Source organism: Alosa alosa, chromosome 19, assembly GCF_017589495.1.
Source record: "Alosa alosa isolate M-15738 ecotype Scorff River chromosome 19, AALO_Geno_1.1, whole genome shotgun sequence".
In the NCBI taxonomy this organism is placed as follows: domain Eukaryota; kingdom Metazoa; phylum Chordata; class Actinopteri; order Clupeiformes; family Clupeidae; genus Alosa; species Alosa alosa.
This window is the reverse complement of record NC_063207.1, coordinates 18,097,990-18,116,620: the sequence shown is the minus strand read 5'-3', so window position 1 is coordinate 18,116,620 and position 18,631 is coordinate 18,097,990. Positions and strand designations below refer to the sequence as shown.

Here is an 18,631-nt window from a genome sequence, read left to right as displayed (position 1 = left end):
AATCGGCACAGGAGGAAACCATGGCATCGCCACTATACCCAGTCAGCCCCTCCTGGAAGAGTTTTGATCTCTGGCAAAGATGCTTCTCAGGCTAATACTGATCCTCTTGTGAGATCACAGAGTTCTCACTCTGCTCCAACCCTCTCCCACGTCCAAGAGAGAGAGTTAGAAGATGGTGGCGTTATGTCTATAGTGCAACTGAAGAATATGGCTTGCATCAACAGCATCTGTGAGAGAGAGCTAGCTAGCCAGAGAGAGTGGCAGAGGCAGGAGAGAGAGCGGCTTAAGCAGATACAGAGGGAAAGACTAAGACAGAAAATACACACCTTTTTGAAGACCCTCGACCACGTCCCGAATGAGCTCATTACACAATTAGCAAATACTGGTAAACAATGAGCTGGGTCTTAATCAACCTGCGCTATTGCTTAACCAAATCAGATAAAATGTAACTGAAATATCTGGTCGGATTCGTTTTTTGTATTGCTGCTGTTATTGATTATAACAAGAGGTGTTCAAATAAAAGGGGAAGAAAAATATGAACACAATCCTAGCTCAGGAACTATTTACAAGCATCTTCATCACATCTCCATTTTCTTCCTCATTCATCCGTATCTTGCCCATAGTCACTTCAACATTGCCTCATTCATAGTTCTTTGACAATGTGGGAGGAGTAATGACCGAGTGGGCAAGGTGTGGGCTAAAGTCTACATTATCCGCCCTTCGCTCCTCAGGGCCAGAAGGACTTTGTGAGGGGGAGTTTTTAGGAACAGAGACTTGACCTCCTTCCACTGTGGTTCATCTGGCAGCAATTTGTCTGTAAGAAACCGACACAACGAGGGACTTATTATTGTACTGAAGTAAACCTAATAAAATCATAAAAAAATGTTTTAAAACTATGCTCCATCATATATTGCTTATTGTTTGAATGGTTAATGTTACACGCACATATTAAGTTACAATAAGGCAGGTGGTGAAAGACTATTTGATTGTTACTGAATCGATTGTTGTAAGAACACTTAGGTCTTGAAACTGATATAACATTACATGAGCCAGCTAAGCGGGTGTGCTTTTGATTCCAAACTTTTATAACTGATTTATAACTTTAAATATTTTGTGCTGATTCAACAAATTCCAAAGGCATTATATAGTCTCTTATTAGCAAGTGAAGTAGTTAACCTGATAACAGACTTGCCTTGTTATGACCAAAAACAGTACAATTATAAAATATCCTGCTGTAAAAGCTGAAATACCTAGTAAACACAGCACTGAAGTAACCATGTTCACAACCATGTTCACTAGGTAGGCATAATCCAGCGTGGACCTGAAATCTGTACAGCACCCAAGCCCAAGTCGAAACACTCACTGTTGGACTCCAAGGTAACCCGAGTGGGTAGTGCTTTGAGTGGATCTCCATAAAGCAGTGAAAGAAGGACGGCTGTGTCCTCCTCTCCTGGAATCTTACACATCAGCACCAGCACGGAGCACAGTGGGTTGGTCTCCATCACACTCACAGTCTCCATCTGTTCCTAAGGGGCGAGGAGGCGGCGGAAAAATGCAGCATGATTTTTGTTCTAACACCAGAATGGTTATCAAAGCCTGTGCACGATATTTAGCAAACATGCACTTGTTTTGGCCTATAAGCAATCAAGATCAAGATACCCCCTCCTGGCTATAAATGTAAATCAGGTTTCTAGGCCAAGTATATTTGCGTATACAAGGAATTTGGTCTCTGCGTTTATCCCATCTGTGAATTAGTGAACACACAGAGCACACGGAGCAGTGAGCTGCCTTGCTACAGCGGCGCTCAGGGAGCAGTGAGGGGTTAGGTACCTTGCTCAAGGGCACTTCAGCCGTTCCTACTGGTCGGGGATCGAACCAGCAACCCTTCAGTTCCAAGCCCGAAGACCTAACCAGTAGGCCATGACTGCCCCCACTTATCGCCACCTATAAACCTGGAGTCAGAGTCAGGGCCCAGCCACAAGCTGATTCAACAAACCAAACCCTTTTGCAGTGCCTGTCCCATACCTTTATGAGTTTGAGTTGATACTGTCGGCTGGCCCGTCCATTGACATGCTGCCAGAGTGAGTGAAGAAAGCCAGGCAGGTCAGTCTCAAGGTTCTCTTGGGCCAGTGTTTTCAGTGGGATGAAAGGTGGGATGTCATGGCGGTGGATGCGCACACCCCGGGTTAGGTCCAGTTCCAAGTGGTAGGTGTCGAGGTAAGTGTCCTCATAGGCTGTGCTTAAGGAGAAGCTAACACGCTTGCCAGAATCCACCTCTACTACATCATACCCACCTGAAAAGGGAAGCAAGGTAAGTCACAGAAAGACTCTGCATATGTCCTACAGTATAATGAATGACCCGTTTTCAGCAGGTCCAGTAATGATCTGTTATCTGATATTGTGAGTATTCAGAGGTAGATTGGTTAGTAAGGAGATTGTATGAAATGGCATTGTATGCACATGTGTGTGCAACCTATGAGAGGACATAATTTGAGCTGGCACTGTGACTATGTTACCAATGAGGTGATGGGCTCTGAGCATATCCTTCAACTGAGTGTGACGAGACATCAGCAGTGGTAGGGCGAGTTGGGAACTATTGACTCTGTTTTCCACGTCATTACCATCCATAGTAATCCCATCATCCAGTGCAGCCTTTGCCTCCTGCAAATATGCAAGTATTACAAGTTTCAGCAAGTGTCAAATGACAGGCAATGTGCAATACAGGAGGTGTTCTGAACTGAACTCAAAATAACACAACATACTAACACATTATTTACAGAAAGAGAATTTTTTTTAATTGAATTCTTCATTTGGAAAAATGTTCCAATGGGTCCAAATGAGTTTTAACAACATTGTCAGCTAGTATTATAACTTTGTTACCTTGAGTTTCTGAATTTGAGCTTTGAGTTGGTTTCTTTGCATTCGGAGAGACAATGCTCTGCACTTTAGTTGATGTAGTCTGTCCTTCTTCAGTACCTCCTCTGGATCTCGACTTTGGAAACCAAGGGCTCCCATCTCTAACCTCTGTAAGCAGCTGAGAACATCTATTAGAGAGAGAGATAATCGAAGCGATGTATGCGATCAACTAGATAGTAAGCACAAACAATGTGGGCCCCATAATAAAAAATAATAATAAAAAAAAAAAAACAGTTGAAAACCATGCACATATATGGGGTTGGCTGTTGTTTGCTTGTTTAAATTGCTATGAACAGCTAAACCGTCATTAACAGCTAAACTACAGCTAAACCTTCAAATCATTAAGCTGGTCATAAGCATAAGCTGACAAATGTTGAAACCCAGGAGAGCAAAGATGGCTAGGTGTTTTTTCTTTTTTTTTTCTTTTCAGCTGATCATATAAAAATATACCTTAGGCTGGTCAACCATCTTAAGCACCTTAAAACTGAAGTTGGTATTTTCAAGCAGCGGTGACTCATTTTCAAGTCTATACTTACTGTGATCTCTCGCCTCCATGACTAAGGTAAATTGGCCCTAAGTTAGTTTTGACTTCCCAATGTTCACTTTTCATTTGGCGAACGTCGCTAGCCATTAACCGCGAGCAGGAAAAGAGCAACACATCTTTAAGCTGTTTTTTCCCCTTCTGTCCAGCTCACAGCTGATGATTTAACCAATGTTAAACAGTGGCTGCTACTACTACTAAACAACAAAACGTGTAAGCTGTAACCATAGACAGTAAAATAAACGTTAAGGAACAATCTCAACATCCGCAGTTAACGTGTTATCAAATTCCGCGCGTTGCCTTTGAAACCGGAAGGAAGGAAGGAATGAATCACTTCGAGTGCGTCAATGCGTCCACGTACTTGCGCAAGGGAGTGTAGAGGGCACCTCGAGACAGCGCAAAAATAATAAGCACGTGGTAATTCGAATTATGTCAGATGATATCGATAACTGATTTGAGTATTTAAAGGTTTGCTTGTGTTGGGTGGGGTCTTCATTTCTGAATTGGTTACGGCTATACCATGATAAGTGCCTGGATTCTACTTCCTCACATTCATACTATGTCACATTAACATTATCCAATATGCTTGCTTGCTAGTCCCACGCGAAAACTAGTAGCCTAGTTTTATTACGCCTACATTTTCCTGTAACCTTACAAATTATGGCACGCCCTGTGATGGAGGGGCAATTTCAGACTCATTGCCACATGGCTGTTACGGACACAACGTGTTTTTGGCGGTGTTATTGGTCGAAGAATTCACCTGTTAAAAGAGCACCGACCGTGAACGCATGAAGGTAAGTAGCTAGGTATGCTACATCGTTTCAGCAGAGATGATCCCCGTGTGGTTTTTGTGTTTTTTTTGTGTTTAATGTGTTCAGATAACGCAAGAATAAGGTTAAAAGTATCATGTCTATTTATACCTTAATTGGCTATTTTGTTCGCGGAGTGAACTCTTCATACATAAATACTCAAAATTAACACATTTTAATGACTGCGTGTGCGAAGGTGTATTTAAAATCTAAATTCTAAGTATTTGTATAAAGGTCTGTGCTGCTGGCCAAAGTTCCATCGGTATGCGGGGTAAAGGTGAAATCCCAACAGTGTAGGCTTACCCAAACTGACAGGCAGTAGTAGCTAGACTTCATGCGCCTTTATCTTCCTCTGGATTGTGCTTAGTGAACTTGCTTTTCTAGTGCTTGCATTTCATCTCTTGGTAGATTGACACATAATTAGGGGTCTTATGCTATTCTGCAGTTGCATAACTAAGCCCTGTCTTTACTGTTGGACAATTATTTCCTCGTGACTTACTATTCCACTCTTTGTTTCAGATAATGAGGGCTGTATGACTGCCTGTTGAGAAGCCCCTCATGTGTAGAGGACAGACATTCCTCAACAGTCTAGAACCAGTTCTGAACTGCACCCATACCTTGGCATGATGGAAGCACTGGGGGTCAAGCACTTCTCTACAATTGACTTTGTTGTGTTCGGGATGCTACTGGTGATATCTGTGTCCATTGGCTTGTACCATGCTTTCTCTGGGGGGCGCCAGCGCACCACGCAGGAGTTTCTGATGGCAGACCGGAGCATGAGTTGCCTGCCACTTGCCTTGTCGCTCATGGCAACCTTCCAGTCAGCCGTGGCCATCGTTGGAACGCCTGCTGAGATCTTCTATAATGGCACCCAGTACTGGTTTATTGGCTGTGCCTACTTCTTGGGCCTGCTCATACCAGCCCACATCTTTATCCCTATTTTCTACCGCCTCCGTCTGAACAGTGCCTATCAGGTACCCTTCCTAAGCAGCCACTGAACCACAAGTGAGCTTGGCTGAGCTGATGTGACTACAGCATAAATACTATGTGTTAATGTTGTTGAGGAAATTCAATCTGTGACACTTTGCCTTTTCCTAGTATCTTGAACTTCGCTTCAGTAAGACGGTGCGGATATGTGGCACAATAACTTTCATCTTTCAGATGGTGAGTTGTATGGCTACCCACCAACTATTGTATTGGAATTAATGTGTTAGACAAGACTGAGTCATTGTCTGCTCTCGTTTTATGTTTCTTTAAATCTAATCCTGCTCTCTCATCCCCCCTTCTCTCGCCATAGATAATATACATGGGTGTGGGTATCTACACGCCTGCTCTTGCGCTTAATGCTGGTAATTCCTCTTAGGTTATCCATCATTGTTTGTTTTTGCTTTAGATGTTTATGAATCACATTCCATGAGAATATTAACCCATTTGGTTGTATGTGCCCCTTCAGTCACTGGTTTTCACTTATGGGGAGCTGTGCTGGCCATTGGACTGGTCTGCACTGTCTACACAACACTGGTATGTATTTCATGAGTAAATAACACATGTGGTTACTGTAATGATGGCCAGTTGAAACCGGTTTGTTATTCTTCTCACATCCCTGCAGGGAGGACTAAAGGCAGTGATCTGGGCAGATGTGTTCCAGACGCTGGTGATGTTCGCAGGGCAGTTTGCGGTCATTGGTGTTGGAGTTCATCAGGCAGGGGGTCCCGCTGAGGTCTGGAGGAAGGCCAGGGATGGTGGACGCATCTCAGGAATCGAGTGAGTGTGGAACTAATGGGCCCATTGATGCATGCAGCGTGTGGAAGGAGCATGATATAAGTGCAGTGGATAAATCAGAAGCATTGTGGCTGCACCTGAATTTTAAGACAGACAGTGACAAATAAATGCTATATTACAATGAACTAAGATGAGAGAAACAGGAAGTAGTAAGTATATGTGAATGGGCAGGTGAGGTCATTAGGAATATAGTTTCTTGTTCTTTACACTGTGTATCCAACCCTGAAGATATAGCCAGACTTGTTGGTTGAGCCTTGTTCAGTCAAGTTGACGTCACTCATGACATATTGAACTACAGACCATGTGCTATGGCTCAGACTAGTGTGAGTTTTACTATCTCCACTTCTTTCTCCAGTTGGAACCCAGACCCCACACAGAGACATACATTCTGGACTCTGGGGGTTGGGGGGGTGTTCCTAATGCTGGCCCTGTATGGTGTGAACCAGGCACAGGTGCAGCGCTACCTCAGTTCACGCACCGAGAAGCAGGCCATCATGTAAGATCCATCATACACGCCGTAGACACACATTAACACCACTGAGAGACATATCGACGTAGCCACTGAGACATGTACACTTAGCCATCCAAAACATCCTGATTTGGGTCATCTTTAAACTGTCTGTTGAAGTGCTGCCCTAGCATGTGTGGGATGTTTTGAGATAAAAAAAAAAAAAGAAAACAATTCAAGGTCAGTACAGGGAAGTGACCAAGACTCATTGCACCATAAATTAAATATATTTACCGATAAGAAATCTAAAACACTAACCCTAAAAAAATCTAATATTTATTATGTATGGACGTATAGGTGTATGGACGTGGTGCCCACACGCACATCCCAAAGCATAACTGTGTTTGTATGATCTCAGGTCCCTCTACATGGTGTTCCCCTGTCTACAGCTGGCTCTTGCTCTAAGTTGTTTGATTGGTTTGGTTATGTTTGCCTGTTACAAGGAAGACAACCCCTTACAGAAACAATACATCGCCAAGAAAGACCAGGTTAGTTACCCTCCACACTGCATAAGTGAATCAGACAAAATACAGTTTGTCTGGATTAACCAGAGTTTACTTATTCCCATGCTCTCCAGTAGCCTGGGTGAACCCAGACAAACCTGTTAGAAAATTTGTTTACAGATATCCGTTTCTGAATCACCAATGGGATCATTTCCAGACGGATCTGCAGAGCAAATTCAAATTTGCTAACAGGTTTATCTAGGTCAGGGGTGTCTATTACCAGTCCAGTGTGAAGAGCCAAAAAACATCCACACCATTCAAAAGAGCCCACACAGCAACAGTGACTTATAGGCCTTATAGGGTTTCAGTTTAAATAGCTCTTCTCTTTTTCATTTAAAGTGAATGCTACAAATGATCATTTTCAAGAATGAGCAGCAAGTGACAAAAATATCTGAGACACGTCACAAATTTCCCCTCACTCAATGACTTGTTAGCATGAGCAATGCTCCAATGTAACAACTGATATGATGCCAATGTGACCGTTGAGGGTTGCGTCAAGTGTTTTTTAAAAAGAAAATGAACAAAAAGAAAACATCTGCTTCTCTGACAGGTAAAAACCTACCTTTACCAAAGAGTGTAGAAGTTCCTTCTATACTCTTTGCCTTTACCTTGTACTTGTGAAGATCAGTGCCTTTGAGAAAACCCTTGGGAAATGTTCAGGTTTGATGCTTTAGTTAAGTTTAGTCTGGCATACCAAGTACCAAACTAAGGTGTAGAACATGTTTTTTACAGTGTTATTTTGATTACAGACACATTGGTGTGTATTTATAGGATTATGCTACAAAAAGATAAATCCTCCTTTTGAATGTCCTTCTATTTGCACTTAGCTTCAGGCTATGTTTTCCTGATTGCAACAGTAGCATTAAACCTGCAGACAAATATTCGTCTGCTTATGTTTTGTAATTACTGTCAAATGAAATTAAATACATTTTGATTTATCATAAATATATTTCAAAAAATAAAAACCCTCTTAAGTCCAAGGAGAAGTGAGAACATCAGTTGAATGGCCGTGAGCCACACAAGAGGAAAGTGCCGCATGTGAGCCGCAGGTTCGCCACCCCTGATCTAGGTTCACCCAGGCTAACTCTTGAGACGAACTAGAGGGGTATTTCACAAAACCTAGATAAAGGATTAAGATGGGATTTTTTGGTTATCCTGGATGAATTTAGCCTTGACTTGGTTTCACAAAAGACATGGCACATAAGTTACCATGGGGATTTATTCTCTGCACCTAGCCTGGTCCCGACCAGGCTAACAGCCAGGCTTACGGTATTTAATTCTAATGTTAATTATGTTGTCTTATTGGTTCAGCCAACTGTCATTCAAATCAGACCTCCATATGATTTTTTTAAGAGCTTTATATACCATTATATATCCATTTATATACTATTTGCTACATGTTTTTACTCGCAAAACACAACAGATTGTCTGCCTAATACCATATGGTTATCATTTTAATTATGGTAGCCTTATAATTATTAACATACTCATTGTTTGCTACTTTTGTTGATAGATGTTTGATGAATAGCCTACTGTAGTCGTTGATTGGATGTGGAGAGGCCATTTTTCGCAGGTCTTTTAAACAAATTCGGTTATAAAGCCAATATAAAGGTATACAGAGTCATACTATGTGCTTCTTTGCAATGGCACGCGCTTTTTTAATGACTTTGCATGCCGAGATAAGGAAGCATTCACACGTGGGTGCATACGTAGATTTGCATTCATTTGGTCCTCACGCCTACTCTCACTGTTCTACAGAAATAGCCATGTTTCCCCATTAAAAAAAGGACAACTTTACTTCATTGTTAGACTATCAAAAGCGGTTGTTCACTTTGTGTGAATGCCACTATTTTCTGCATTTTTTCAATTCCAACCGCGGACACTTTGGAGCAGAAATGAGAACACGCACACATCCTGAATTACTTACACCTTGATATAGTCACTCCTACTCATCCTGGATTGGCATTAGTGAAACGAGTTGAGCTAGGATGACCAGACAACGCTATGTCAAACCTCGCTTTATCACTTATCTTGGATGTCTTAATTCTGCCTTTGTGTAATACCCCTCAGTTCAATCAAGCAGAAGTCCACTGTACTACACTCAGCCATTCATAATTCATCTTATTAACAATGTCTTATTTGTTCTCCTATTTAAGTTACATTTTGTTAGCTTCAGTGTTTTACTTATTTCAAGTTTCAAATCTCTTAAGTAAAAAGTAATGTATTTGTTAATTTCGAGTAAAAGTAACTTAGTGTTTTGTGTTACAGGTGGTGCTGTACTTTGTGATGGATATGCTACAGGACTTCCCTGGTCTGCCGGGACTATTTGTGGCCTGTTTATTTAGCGCATCCTTGAGGTAGGTTTGGCTTTGTTTATTTTTCCACCATTTGCATTGATATGACCTGTGGTAGTCACTGGTCAGGTTCAGAGCAGCAGTTCATCAAATGAACTAATAGGTCAATGAACCTCGAAAACACTGGCCATCGCGGCCAATATTCTGATAAGCAGCTTTCTCTGCTCTCCTGGGAGTATTTCAAGTTTATGATGTGGCTGGTATGCATCCAGTCTCCAGCAGCCATTTTGATCAAATGTGTTATGACAAAATGAAATCACTGTGTAGATTTTCACTGATATGGTAATAGGAGTCAGTCAAATAGTGAGGCCAAATGTTGACCTTCACAGAAGATTGATGTGAACAAATATGTCAAGCTCTGATTCAGTGTACAGTTCCACTTCAAGGATCTAGAATGAGTGTTAAATAATGCTATGATTAGAGGCATTTATTCATCACTCCTCTGTACATCATCAGAGTAGCATAGAAGTGAATGGAAGAGATCTGAATATGTTGTGTTTTCCTTGGCCAGCACCATATCCTCTGCCTTCAACTCCCTAGCCACCGTTACCATGGAGGATCTGATCAAACCCCATTTCACAATGGAAGAGTCCAAGGCAACCCTGCTCTCCAAGATGCTTGGTGAGTATGCACTTAAGAGGATGTGGGGTAACTACTGTCAGTTGTTGAGTAGCTATTTTGCAGTGAGATTAATAGGCATAAGTCTTAACATTTCTGTGTGCATTTTGTTTTACCTCCAGCATTCTTGTATGGGCTTTTGTGCCTTGCCATGGCATATGTTGTCCACATATTGCACAGCTCTGTTCTGCAGGTAAGCATTCCTTTCAAATTCTATAAAATATGCTTCCCCCTTCTCCACCAATTTATATGACTGAATGGAAATGCATTGATCTGTTCATAATGTTTCTACATAACGTTTCTGAGAATTCACCAGTGACTTCTTCTCTTCCTAAAGGCTGCGATCAGTATCTTTGGGATGGTTGGAGGTCCACTCCTAGGTGTCTTCTGTCTGGGCTTTTTCTTCCCCTCAGCCAACAGCACTGTAAGTGTCCCGCACAGAAGGACGCAGATAAGGCATTTTCATTGTTTGCTATTGTGAGACTTTTCTTTCCAACACCATTGAGAGAGCTTTTGACACACAATGGTAATTGTCTGCTTTGTGAGACTGATATGACACTCATTTCTTTTTGCCCCTATGCCAGGGTGCTGTCACAGGTCTTGTGGTTGGTCTGGCTGTAGCCTTCTGGATTGGCATTGGGAATTTTGTGGCCAGAAATTCAGCCATTGTGCTGGAATCCAACAGCACAGACATACTAGACCTTGGGAATATAACCATGGGCCCAGTGACTGCAGTTGTAGAGACAAGGTGATGGTTTATTTAATGTAGTGTTTATCAATCCATACACTGATCATTTCTGCAGCTTCTCCTTCCTTGTGTAATTAAATACATTTCTTACCACTGACCAACCCTCACCCAGTCATATTAAACATTGCCGTTAATGAAGACATGCCTAATGCAAATCCTACACCTCTCTTTTCAGCCAGCCAAGCATTCTACAAGCACTTTACTCCCTTTCATACATGTGGTACAGTGGCGTAAATTCCACCATAGTGGTCATCATAGGGCTCCTGGTCAGCTACATGACAGGTGAGAAAATGCTTCCACATCTAGCCAACAAACTTATAAGATCCCTATAAGATACTGGACTGTAAGCAAAACATGGGTAAAGCACAACCACATTTAAGGAGTTGTTTTTTTTTTTTTTTTTTTTTTTAAAAAAACCTGGGCACTGTTAGATGTGTTTGTGTGCCGTTGGTGGGTTGAAAAAATGTCTTTTCCAGCACTCAGACATACAACAACAGGAGCCATGCCTCATTGAACTATTTGCATGGCCTTGTAAAACACCAAACTGAAAGAAATTGGCTAATAATTGACTGTAACTTTGTCCAAAATACTTTTCGAGACTCTGCCTTGTGTTTGCTCTCTAAGGTCCCATGGCTGAGAAGGACGTGACCCCAGGCACCCTGTATCCAGTATGGGGCAACTTGCGCAGGCTTTTCCAGCTGAGAGGCTGCTATGCGCCTCCTGCACAGCACAATGTAAGTAATATGCATGGGAAGCCACCTTGGTTGAAATGGCAGAAGCTAGTCTACATACTTTTTGTCTGTCTGACTTTTATTTGAACATCCGTCTGCATTCATTCCCATCTTGACTGACTGCTGTATTGTTTAGAGCAGTCTTTCAGCATTCATACTTGCTGGCTTGTTGTGACAAACTGTTGTGACTAGCTGGCGTGTTATAACCAAACTGATCAGTTGTGTACAGTTCACTAAGACACGTGACCCATTTTGCTGGCCACTGACATGTTTGTCTGTTTGTCCACACAGACGTCAGCACAAGAATGCCCCATATTACCTCAGAAAGAAATGAATGGAACTGTTACCAAGGTGACAGCGGAGGAAGAGCAACAGACATTTCTTCCTGTGACTGCTAAAGTGCTGGTGGAACAGGAGTCATCTGTGTAAGGCCACACCATGGCCACTCTGCATCAGAGGAATGGTTATCAATGGAAAGCTCATGGACATCCTTTATGCTGGATAAGATTATGGCGTTTTTTTTCTTATTCTGTTTACTAACGCAAGAGTTACAGAAGCCCATGATCCATAAACAAAGATGCACATGACCAAATCCAACCCCCTCCACCCGCCCCCCTCCCCAAAAGAAAAAGAAAAGATTTAAGAAAGGGGAGGCAAATCTGTCAAGAGAATCAACCTATGAATTCATTAAGTCATTTGTATTACATGGAGTGGTGCATAACAAGATGAGTTTTAGACCAGTGGTGTAGTCTACGTGATGCGCAGGACTACGCAGTATACCCACTTAAAAAGCATCACCATCTCGGTATACCCACTTAAAATAGGCAAGGATACGTATTAACATTTAGGGTTGATCACAGTATACCCACTACAGCTAACTAGACTACACCACTGTTTTAGACCCTTTAGAACTTTCCTTGATATGACCATTCTTAGAAGTTTTGCACTATAATGTGAGAAACAATGAGCTGAATGCTAAGTACAGCTAGTTAACTGTAGTTTAAGGCAATTAGCTGCTGCTTTCCTTATGATTCTACCTAGAATGTTTAAGAGTTAAGTGAATGGAAAACAAGGTGTCGAGATGGCTTAGTAACCCTGATGGTTGGGCTGGCTCAAACGCAGTGGAGAAGAACAGCCTAGTGAATGTCATCACCCTGTATACTGTATGTACTTAGATGTCATTTATGTGCCAAAACTCTGTTACACGTGTACACACACACAAATTGAAAACGCCTTCAGTGTCTAAACCACTAATATTGTTGTTGAGGATGCACTGTACTACATCTTGTTCAATGACCAAAGTTTATCAATTGATAGATTTGCCATGGTGTAGTTCTCAAAGCCTTTTGATTACTAAAGTTTTAAGTTAACTATTGTGATGTATGTTTCCTTTACTTTACTTTCGGTGTACCTTAAAGTTGCTTTTTTTGAAACAATAGATATAAAGTTTTAAGTTAACTGATGTGATGTATGTTTCTTTTACTTTACTTTCTGTGTACCTTAAAGTTGCTTTCTTGAAATAATAGATATTTGTAAAACAATTCATGTCCAATTTAAAATAAATTGGCACTCTATATTGTAGAGTTTGCAAGAACCGAATTGCATTGTGTACTGTATGTTACGCGGGGTGATGAAAATGTACCCATCTTGGACTTATGTGTGTCTTTTGAGACTTGCTCAGAAGCCTCAAATTATGTTCTGTAAGTAACTGTTCTTCTATCAGCCATCTTTGCTACTAAGAAGTAGACATGAGTGGAATCCGTTCCCAAAGTCCAGTAATGAACACCATGGCAAGCTGTGCGAGTCTACTGTATCTGTCAGTATTAGGGCATGTCTATATTCTGGATTCATTTGGATCCACAAAACGTTTGATCATGTCTCATCTACAGTATACTAGTGTGCTGTTTTTTGAAGCACTGTTGTAATGTGGTCTTATTGGAGATTCTGTGGAGATTATTTTGCTACAGTATGATGCAGATGCTGTGCTTATGTGACCATGAGGATTGATAGCTATTGTATTAAGCCACTGTAATAGAGCATAAAGGACTGAAATATGCATTCTGATCAATGTACTATTAAACACACTACTTTGTTCTAGACATTTCTGAAAAAAGGACAAACGGCTTGCTTTGCACAAAATACCTAAGCTTTACAAAAATTCAGGGATTGAATTTGGAGCAGACATGTGAGCTGCGCTTTTTGAAGGGTACCGATGGGCTCACTCGTCCAGCTGGCACAGCATGGTGGTGCCCCTGAAGATCCATTGGGAGGCGGGTATGGTGGTGGGCAGCGACATGGCTGTGATGAAGTTGCTGGAAAAGCCGGTGGAAGACAGGTAGCCAGTGCGCTTGGAAGTGCAGTAGAGAGGGCACTCATAGAAGGACCGCTCCCCCTCACCGCCCGTCTTCAGATGCTCCTCTGGCTCTGACCGATGTGGTGGTGGCTCATCTGTTTTCTGACAGAAAATGGAGAGAGAAGTAGAGATGACTGATCTTCAGATCTTCACGTTACTAAAAATCACAGCTCTGAGATACTGATCCAGTTCTTCTAATCTAGCACTCACTTCATCATTCTTATGTTTTGCAGAACACGGGAGGAGATGTACTCATTATGTACTCATGATGTACTCATAACGGTCTATTAAGGGTCCGCATTCATGTTCAGTGAGGCACAGCTCGATCAGTACTATCAGGAGTTATCGGTTGGTATGGTCTTGCACTGATGGCACCAGAGGTCAGAAATGGCACTTGAGTCCCTGACTCCAGGTCACCTGAGTGGACGGCCATGGTTACCTGGCAGGGCAGGAAGTGGATCTCGGGCATGGGGTAGTGCTGGAGTTTGGGCAGCGTCTCCTGCAGCGTCTGCGACTCTGGGTCCCATCTGGCGCCGTTCAGGTAGAGTCCGTATACCAGCACGCCGTCCTCAGGTGGATCTGCACCCTAGCATTGCCACATGGTGTTAAGACTTCAGTAAAAGCCTGCTCACTGTTTTGTCACTCTTTGTTATGAGATCCTTCAACACTCTGCATACATTTTTACTTTTAAAATTGGGAACTTTTGTGAACATCTATCATCACATGGATGGTATGCATATCCTCACTTGGGAAGCTTTCTTCAAAACTTGCCTCTATATTAAAACGCTATGCTAACAACAGTCTACCGGACCTCTATCAAAAAGGATTATATTCTCATATTCTCTCAGCTTTAAGTTATACAGTATTCATATGGTCTGCAGCGCCTTGCCCATACCTGTCAACACTCCCATTTTTCCCGGGTTTCTCCCGTATTTCAAGGTCATCTCCCAGCACCCTCCCGTTTTGTTATTTCTCCCGGAAAACTCATCAAACTTCATTTTAAAATCATTGATCCATTCAGGTTGCCAGATTGAGTATGAAATACACCCTACACATACACGATCACTTAGTTTCAATTTCAACCGTTTTGTCATAGGCTAAAACCTGGCAACCCAAAACCCAAATAAGGAAGCGGGTGCTGACAGCGGGCTAGTTGAATGGCCGAAATGCAGTGTTGAAACACGTGTGCTTGTGTTGAAATGTAGTGTTGAAACACGTGTATGAAACGTATTAAATATGCAAACACAGATCCGGTATAAACACTGAACACCCCCAAAAAAAAAAAAAAAACCCTCCCGTTTTTGGAAAGCTAAATGTTGACAGGTATGGCCTTGCCTCAAACAGTAACTGGGTCTTGTGGGGGACTGTGGTCCAGTCCAGCGTGTCTTTTTGCACGTGGTAGCTGAAGCACAGTGAGTCCATCGGCAGGCTCCTTTTGCGGGCGTACGTCTGCAGCACGGCCGTGAGAAACCCTGTCCAAGAGGAAGAACATCTTAGCTGAGCTAGAACACAGCAGCAAGGTCTGCTGTGTGTGTGTGTGTGTGTGTGTGTGTGTGTGTATGTGTGTGTTGTTGATGTGTGTGTGTGTGTGTGTGTGTTGTTTTGTTGATCTTTGTTGATTATCTTTCTTACACATGTGGGATAACCCAATGGGAGTGAGTGTAAATGTAGCCTCTAGACATATTAAACCCAGATAAATGATTCGGTTCATGAAAGCAAATAGTTAAGAGAGACTACTGGAACCTTGGGGGAAGAAGAACCCAGACAGCCAGTAGCGGCGTGGGTTGCCCTTGTGGAAGAACGTCCCACCAACAGTGGATTGTTCAGTTCTGCACAAGCACAAAGTCACACAAACACAAGGTTGAGGGAGACATTTCATGCTTCATGAGTTTGAAAAGTTGATTATCTTTGTGGTTTTGCAAGGGAGCACAGGACTGACACAGCTGTGTGTACACAGTGGATTATAAGATAATCAGGAAATAGAGGTAAAATGGAGTCAAAACATCAATTGTTTACATTCATATATATCACCAAAATGTGTGTCCTTGGAAACAACAGAACTTTTCCTTCTTTCCCAACTAAATGCCTGAGAAGTCTGATAAGATGCCATGATGTTTGTGTAAGACTAGCCTTTTGCATTCCTAAAGAAAATGGTTACAGAATGTCCTTTGAGGTCAGGATTCCTGCTTTCACTTGATTGTGACTATTGTGTTAGCTACCATTTGTCAGGAAACTCCTAGCCCTGGCCATACCCCCTGCTAAGCTTGTCCATTGCCTGTCTCCACTCAGTCTAGAATACACTTGAACTCAACTGCTAGAAAATGAAATGTAACTGGCAAATGACAAATGATGATGTATTTGTGTTTGGTATCAATTTTAATGTCTCAGTGCGAGAAGTAAGAGGGTCTCAATTGTAAAATTGTAAAATAAGTGTATGTCTGTTTTCTGTGAACTGGGAGAAAATGGTCCATCTTCTGATGGAAAAATACCACCACCTTTTGGTGATCTGAAAAGGATACCCTGCTGAGAGTGGGGTCTCCAGGTTTGAATACTGTAAATTGATCATTACATTGCCTTTGAGGTTTACCATTTATTGTGCTTTAATACTGGTTAATTGTAGTGTATGATTATTCCTGATACTACAATAAATTGTTATATTAATTAACAATCTGTAACGTTCTCTCTTGTGGTTACGGTAAGGAATTCATGATTAACAGTATTTGGTGAAGAGATAATCCTTTGAGAATAGCCTACATATTACGGATTGGTGATTGATACAACCGATAGTAGATATGTGGCTAATATATAAAAGATAAATGGAGTCAGATGGTCAACTAATAATTAATAGTTCAATTAAATCTCATTGACGCACCTGATAAGACAGAACACATATTTTCTGGAAATTGTGTTACAATTTCCCAGCTTTCATTTGCATAATTTGCAGAGAGCGCAAGCCATCTAGTCAAAACAAACCACTGAGAATATTCAACCGTGGGAACCACATCTGCTCTGCAGTGCTCTCCAGTGGTCCTGTATTGGGCTTTATCTGCGTTCCGTTAGTTTGCCCTTTTGCACAGGCTAGGGCTGAGGGCACTACAACCTTTTAAATGGTTTGTGTAATGTCTGTATGTGTGTCATCGGCTCTCTTTGGGCCTGTGCATGTGCTCTGCTCAATAGATGTTACCTTTTCACATGCTTGGATTTGACATGGTCACTCCAGGCTTGGATGAAACTGACCCTACGCTCCAGGTCAAGCACCCAGGAGCCCAGCGCTTTGCATGACTCATACGACAGCACCTGCAGGAGGATCTGTATGGTGAGTATGTGTGTCTAGGTGAGAGAGACTCTGTGTGTGTGTGTGTGTGTGTGTGTGTGTGTGTGTGTGTGTGTGTGTGTGTGTGTGTGTTTGTGTGTGTGTTTGTCAGTGTGTGTGTGTGTTTGTGCTACCTTCCAGGCAGCAGGCACCACCATGGTGAGCAGTGCATTGTGGATCTCCTCCATGTTCTGGGTCATGAGTGTCTCGCCCTTGATGGCACTGCAGAAGTGGAGCAGAGTGGAGTGGACAGCAGCCAGCAGCCGGTCAAAACGCCTGATCTCCTCCTTCAGGACCACCAGCAGTGCCAATGAGTGCTGCCCACCTATACACACATAGCACAACACACACACACACACACACACACACACACACACACACACACACACACACACACACACACCGAACACAGACAAACACACACACATTAGATAACCTGGGGATACAGAGAATATAATAAGAGAAATAATGCAGCGGATGCATTCTTGAATCAAATGTGAAGTGTAAGCCTAATAATTCCAGCTATCCCAACAAATGGTACAGATACCTTCTTCTTTTGCCTCTGAGCTGATTTCAGCCAAAACATCTTGCAGCTTTGTCTGGCCTTGATTGGACTCGACTTGTTCTGGAAGTTTCTTTAGAATGTAGTTGGCCATCTTCAGGACCACTTTGTCTTTGAACTCGGTGTCGCTGTGTCTCTTCTGACTCTGTTTCTCTGCAGGTTTCCTGGTTCTCCCTGACCTGGTGTGCAGGTGGACGTCACTGACCTGAGGCTGCAGGTTGATGACCGCCTGCAGCAGCTGCTGGGCCTGATGCTGCCGCACTATTGCCTCCGTATTTCTGTCGATGCCAAATAACTCTGCCAGTTCTTTTTCCGGCATGTTCTCTATGTAGGCATGGCACTGCGACCAGCTGGCGTCTTTGGGGAAAGCTGGGTAACCCTGAGACACCCGGTACAACAGAATATACACACTCAATACATACAATAAATGTATAAATAAATGAAAGCAGCGGGCTACATAGGATCTAAGAACACGTTTTTTAAACTTTGCAATACATAAATGTAAAATCACTGTGTCCCATCTATTTGTGTTGACAGCTAATCAACATCCATCACATCTCAGCTTTGAGAGAGCAGTCAATGGGGTACAAGAGTGGGTGAGTGGGGCTTGGGACCTGGGCCTGGGAGGAGAATAGTCCCTCCTGGAGCACTCGGGGGTTGTAACAGCGCTGCAGGATGGCCGTCAGGCAACGGTGGTCCCAGGGGTCCATGATGTGGCCGCCGTACACCACCTCTCCCATCAGGTAGTGGAGCGCCGCCCAGGGCACCTCCGCGCCCTCGCTGGCCGTCAGCATCGCTTCCTGGTTCAGCAGGGACACCTGGGAGGCGGCAGGGAGAGAGGGCAACCTGGCTCTGAAAGCTGACCACAAGCTCTCAGCACAGGTATTCAGCTG

The 18,631-nt window shown here is 42.7% G+C and overlaps 3 protein-coding genes across 4 annotated transcripts in view; 1 reads left to right on the top strand and 2 right to left on the bottom strand.

Moving 5' to 3' along the window:
* Positions 1 to 356: 356 nt before the first annotated feature.
* Positions 357 to 4,648, bottom strand: cenpo (centromere protein O). 2 transcript variants are annotated; one of them, XM_048228751.1, is made up of 6 exons: positions 4,570 to 4,648; positions 2,881 to 3,044; positions 2,517 to 2,661; positions 2,026 to 2,294; positions 1,364 to 1,526; positions 357 to 814 (listed from the first exon to the last, which is right to left on the bottom strand). In XM_048228751.1, the coding sequence occupies exons 2-6, from the start codon at positions 3,013 to 3,015 to the stop codon at positions 705 to 707; spliced, it is 822 nt and encodes a 273-aa protein (XP_048084708.1). In that variant the 5' UTR covers positions 3,016 to 3,044; positions 4,570 to 4,648; the 3' UTR covers positions 357 to 704. The 2 variants fall into 2 exon arrangements, with proteins under 2 accessions (XP_048084708.1, XP_048084707.1); XM_048228750.1 differs by lacking the exon at positions 4,570 to 4,648 and adding an exon at positions 3,453 to 3,754.
* slc5a6b (solute carrier family 5 member 6) lies at positions 3,878 to 12,141 on the top strand. Its single transcript, XM_048228746.1, has 16 exons — positions 3,878 to 4,251; positions 4,786 to 5,240; positions 5,365 to 5,430; positions 5,564 to 5,615; positions 5,720 to 5,787; positions 5,876 to 6,030; positions 6,404 to 6,544; positions 6,915 to 7,044; positions 9,328 to 9,416; positions 9,925 to 10,034; positions 10,154 to 10,224; positions 10,369 to 10,455; positions 10,616 to 10,779; positions 10,955 to 11,061; positions 11,404 to 11,513; positions 11,802 to 12,141. The coding sequence occupies exons 2-16, from the start codon at positions 4,890 to 4,892 to the stop codon at positions 11,937 to 11,939; spliced, it is 1,839 nt and encodes a 612-aa protein (XP_048084703.1). The 5' UTR covers positions 3,878 to 4,251; positions 4,786 to 4,889; the 3' UTR covers positions 11,940 to 12,141.
* Positions 12,142 to 13,640: 1,499 nt separating this feature from the next.
* The window catches only part of LOC125284681 (dynein axonemal heavy chain 6-like), a 43,650-nt gene continuing 38,659 nt past the window's right edge, over positions 13,641 to 18,631 (bottom strand). The window contains 8 exon segments of the mRNA XM_048228745.1: positions 13,641 to 13,965; positions 14,303 to 14,449; positions 15,199 to 15,335; positions 15,607 to 15,692; positions 17,048 to 17,160; positions 17,311 to 17,501; positions 17,724 to 18,117; positions 18,353 to 18,556. Coding sequence (XP_048084702.1) covers positions 13,729 to 13,965; positions 14,303 to 14,449; positions 15,199 to 15,335; positions 15,607 to 15,692; positions 17,048 to 17,160; positions 17,311 to 17,501; positions 17,724 to 18,117; positions 18,353 to 18,556 — 1,509 coding nt within the window. The 3' untranslated portion in view covers positions 13,641 to 13,728.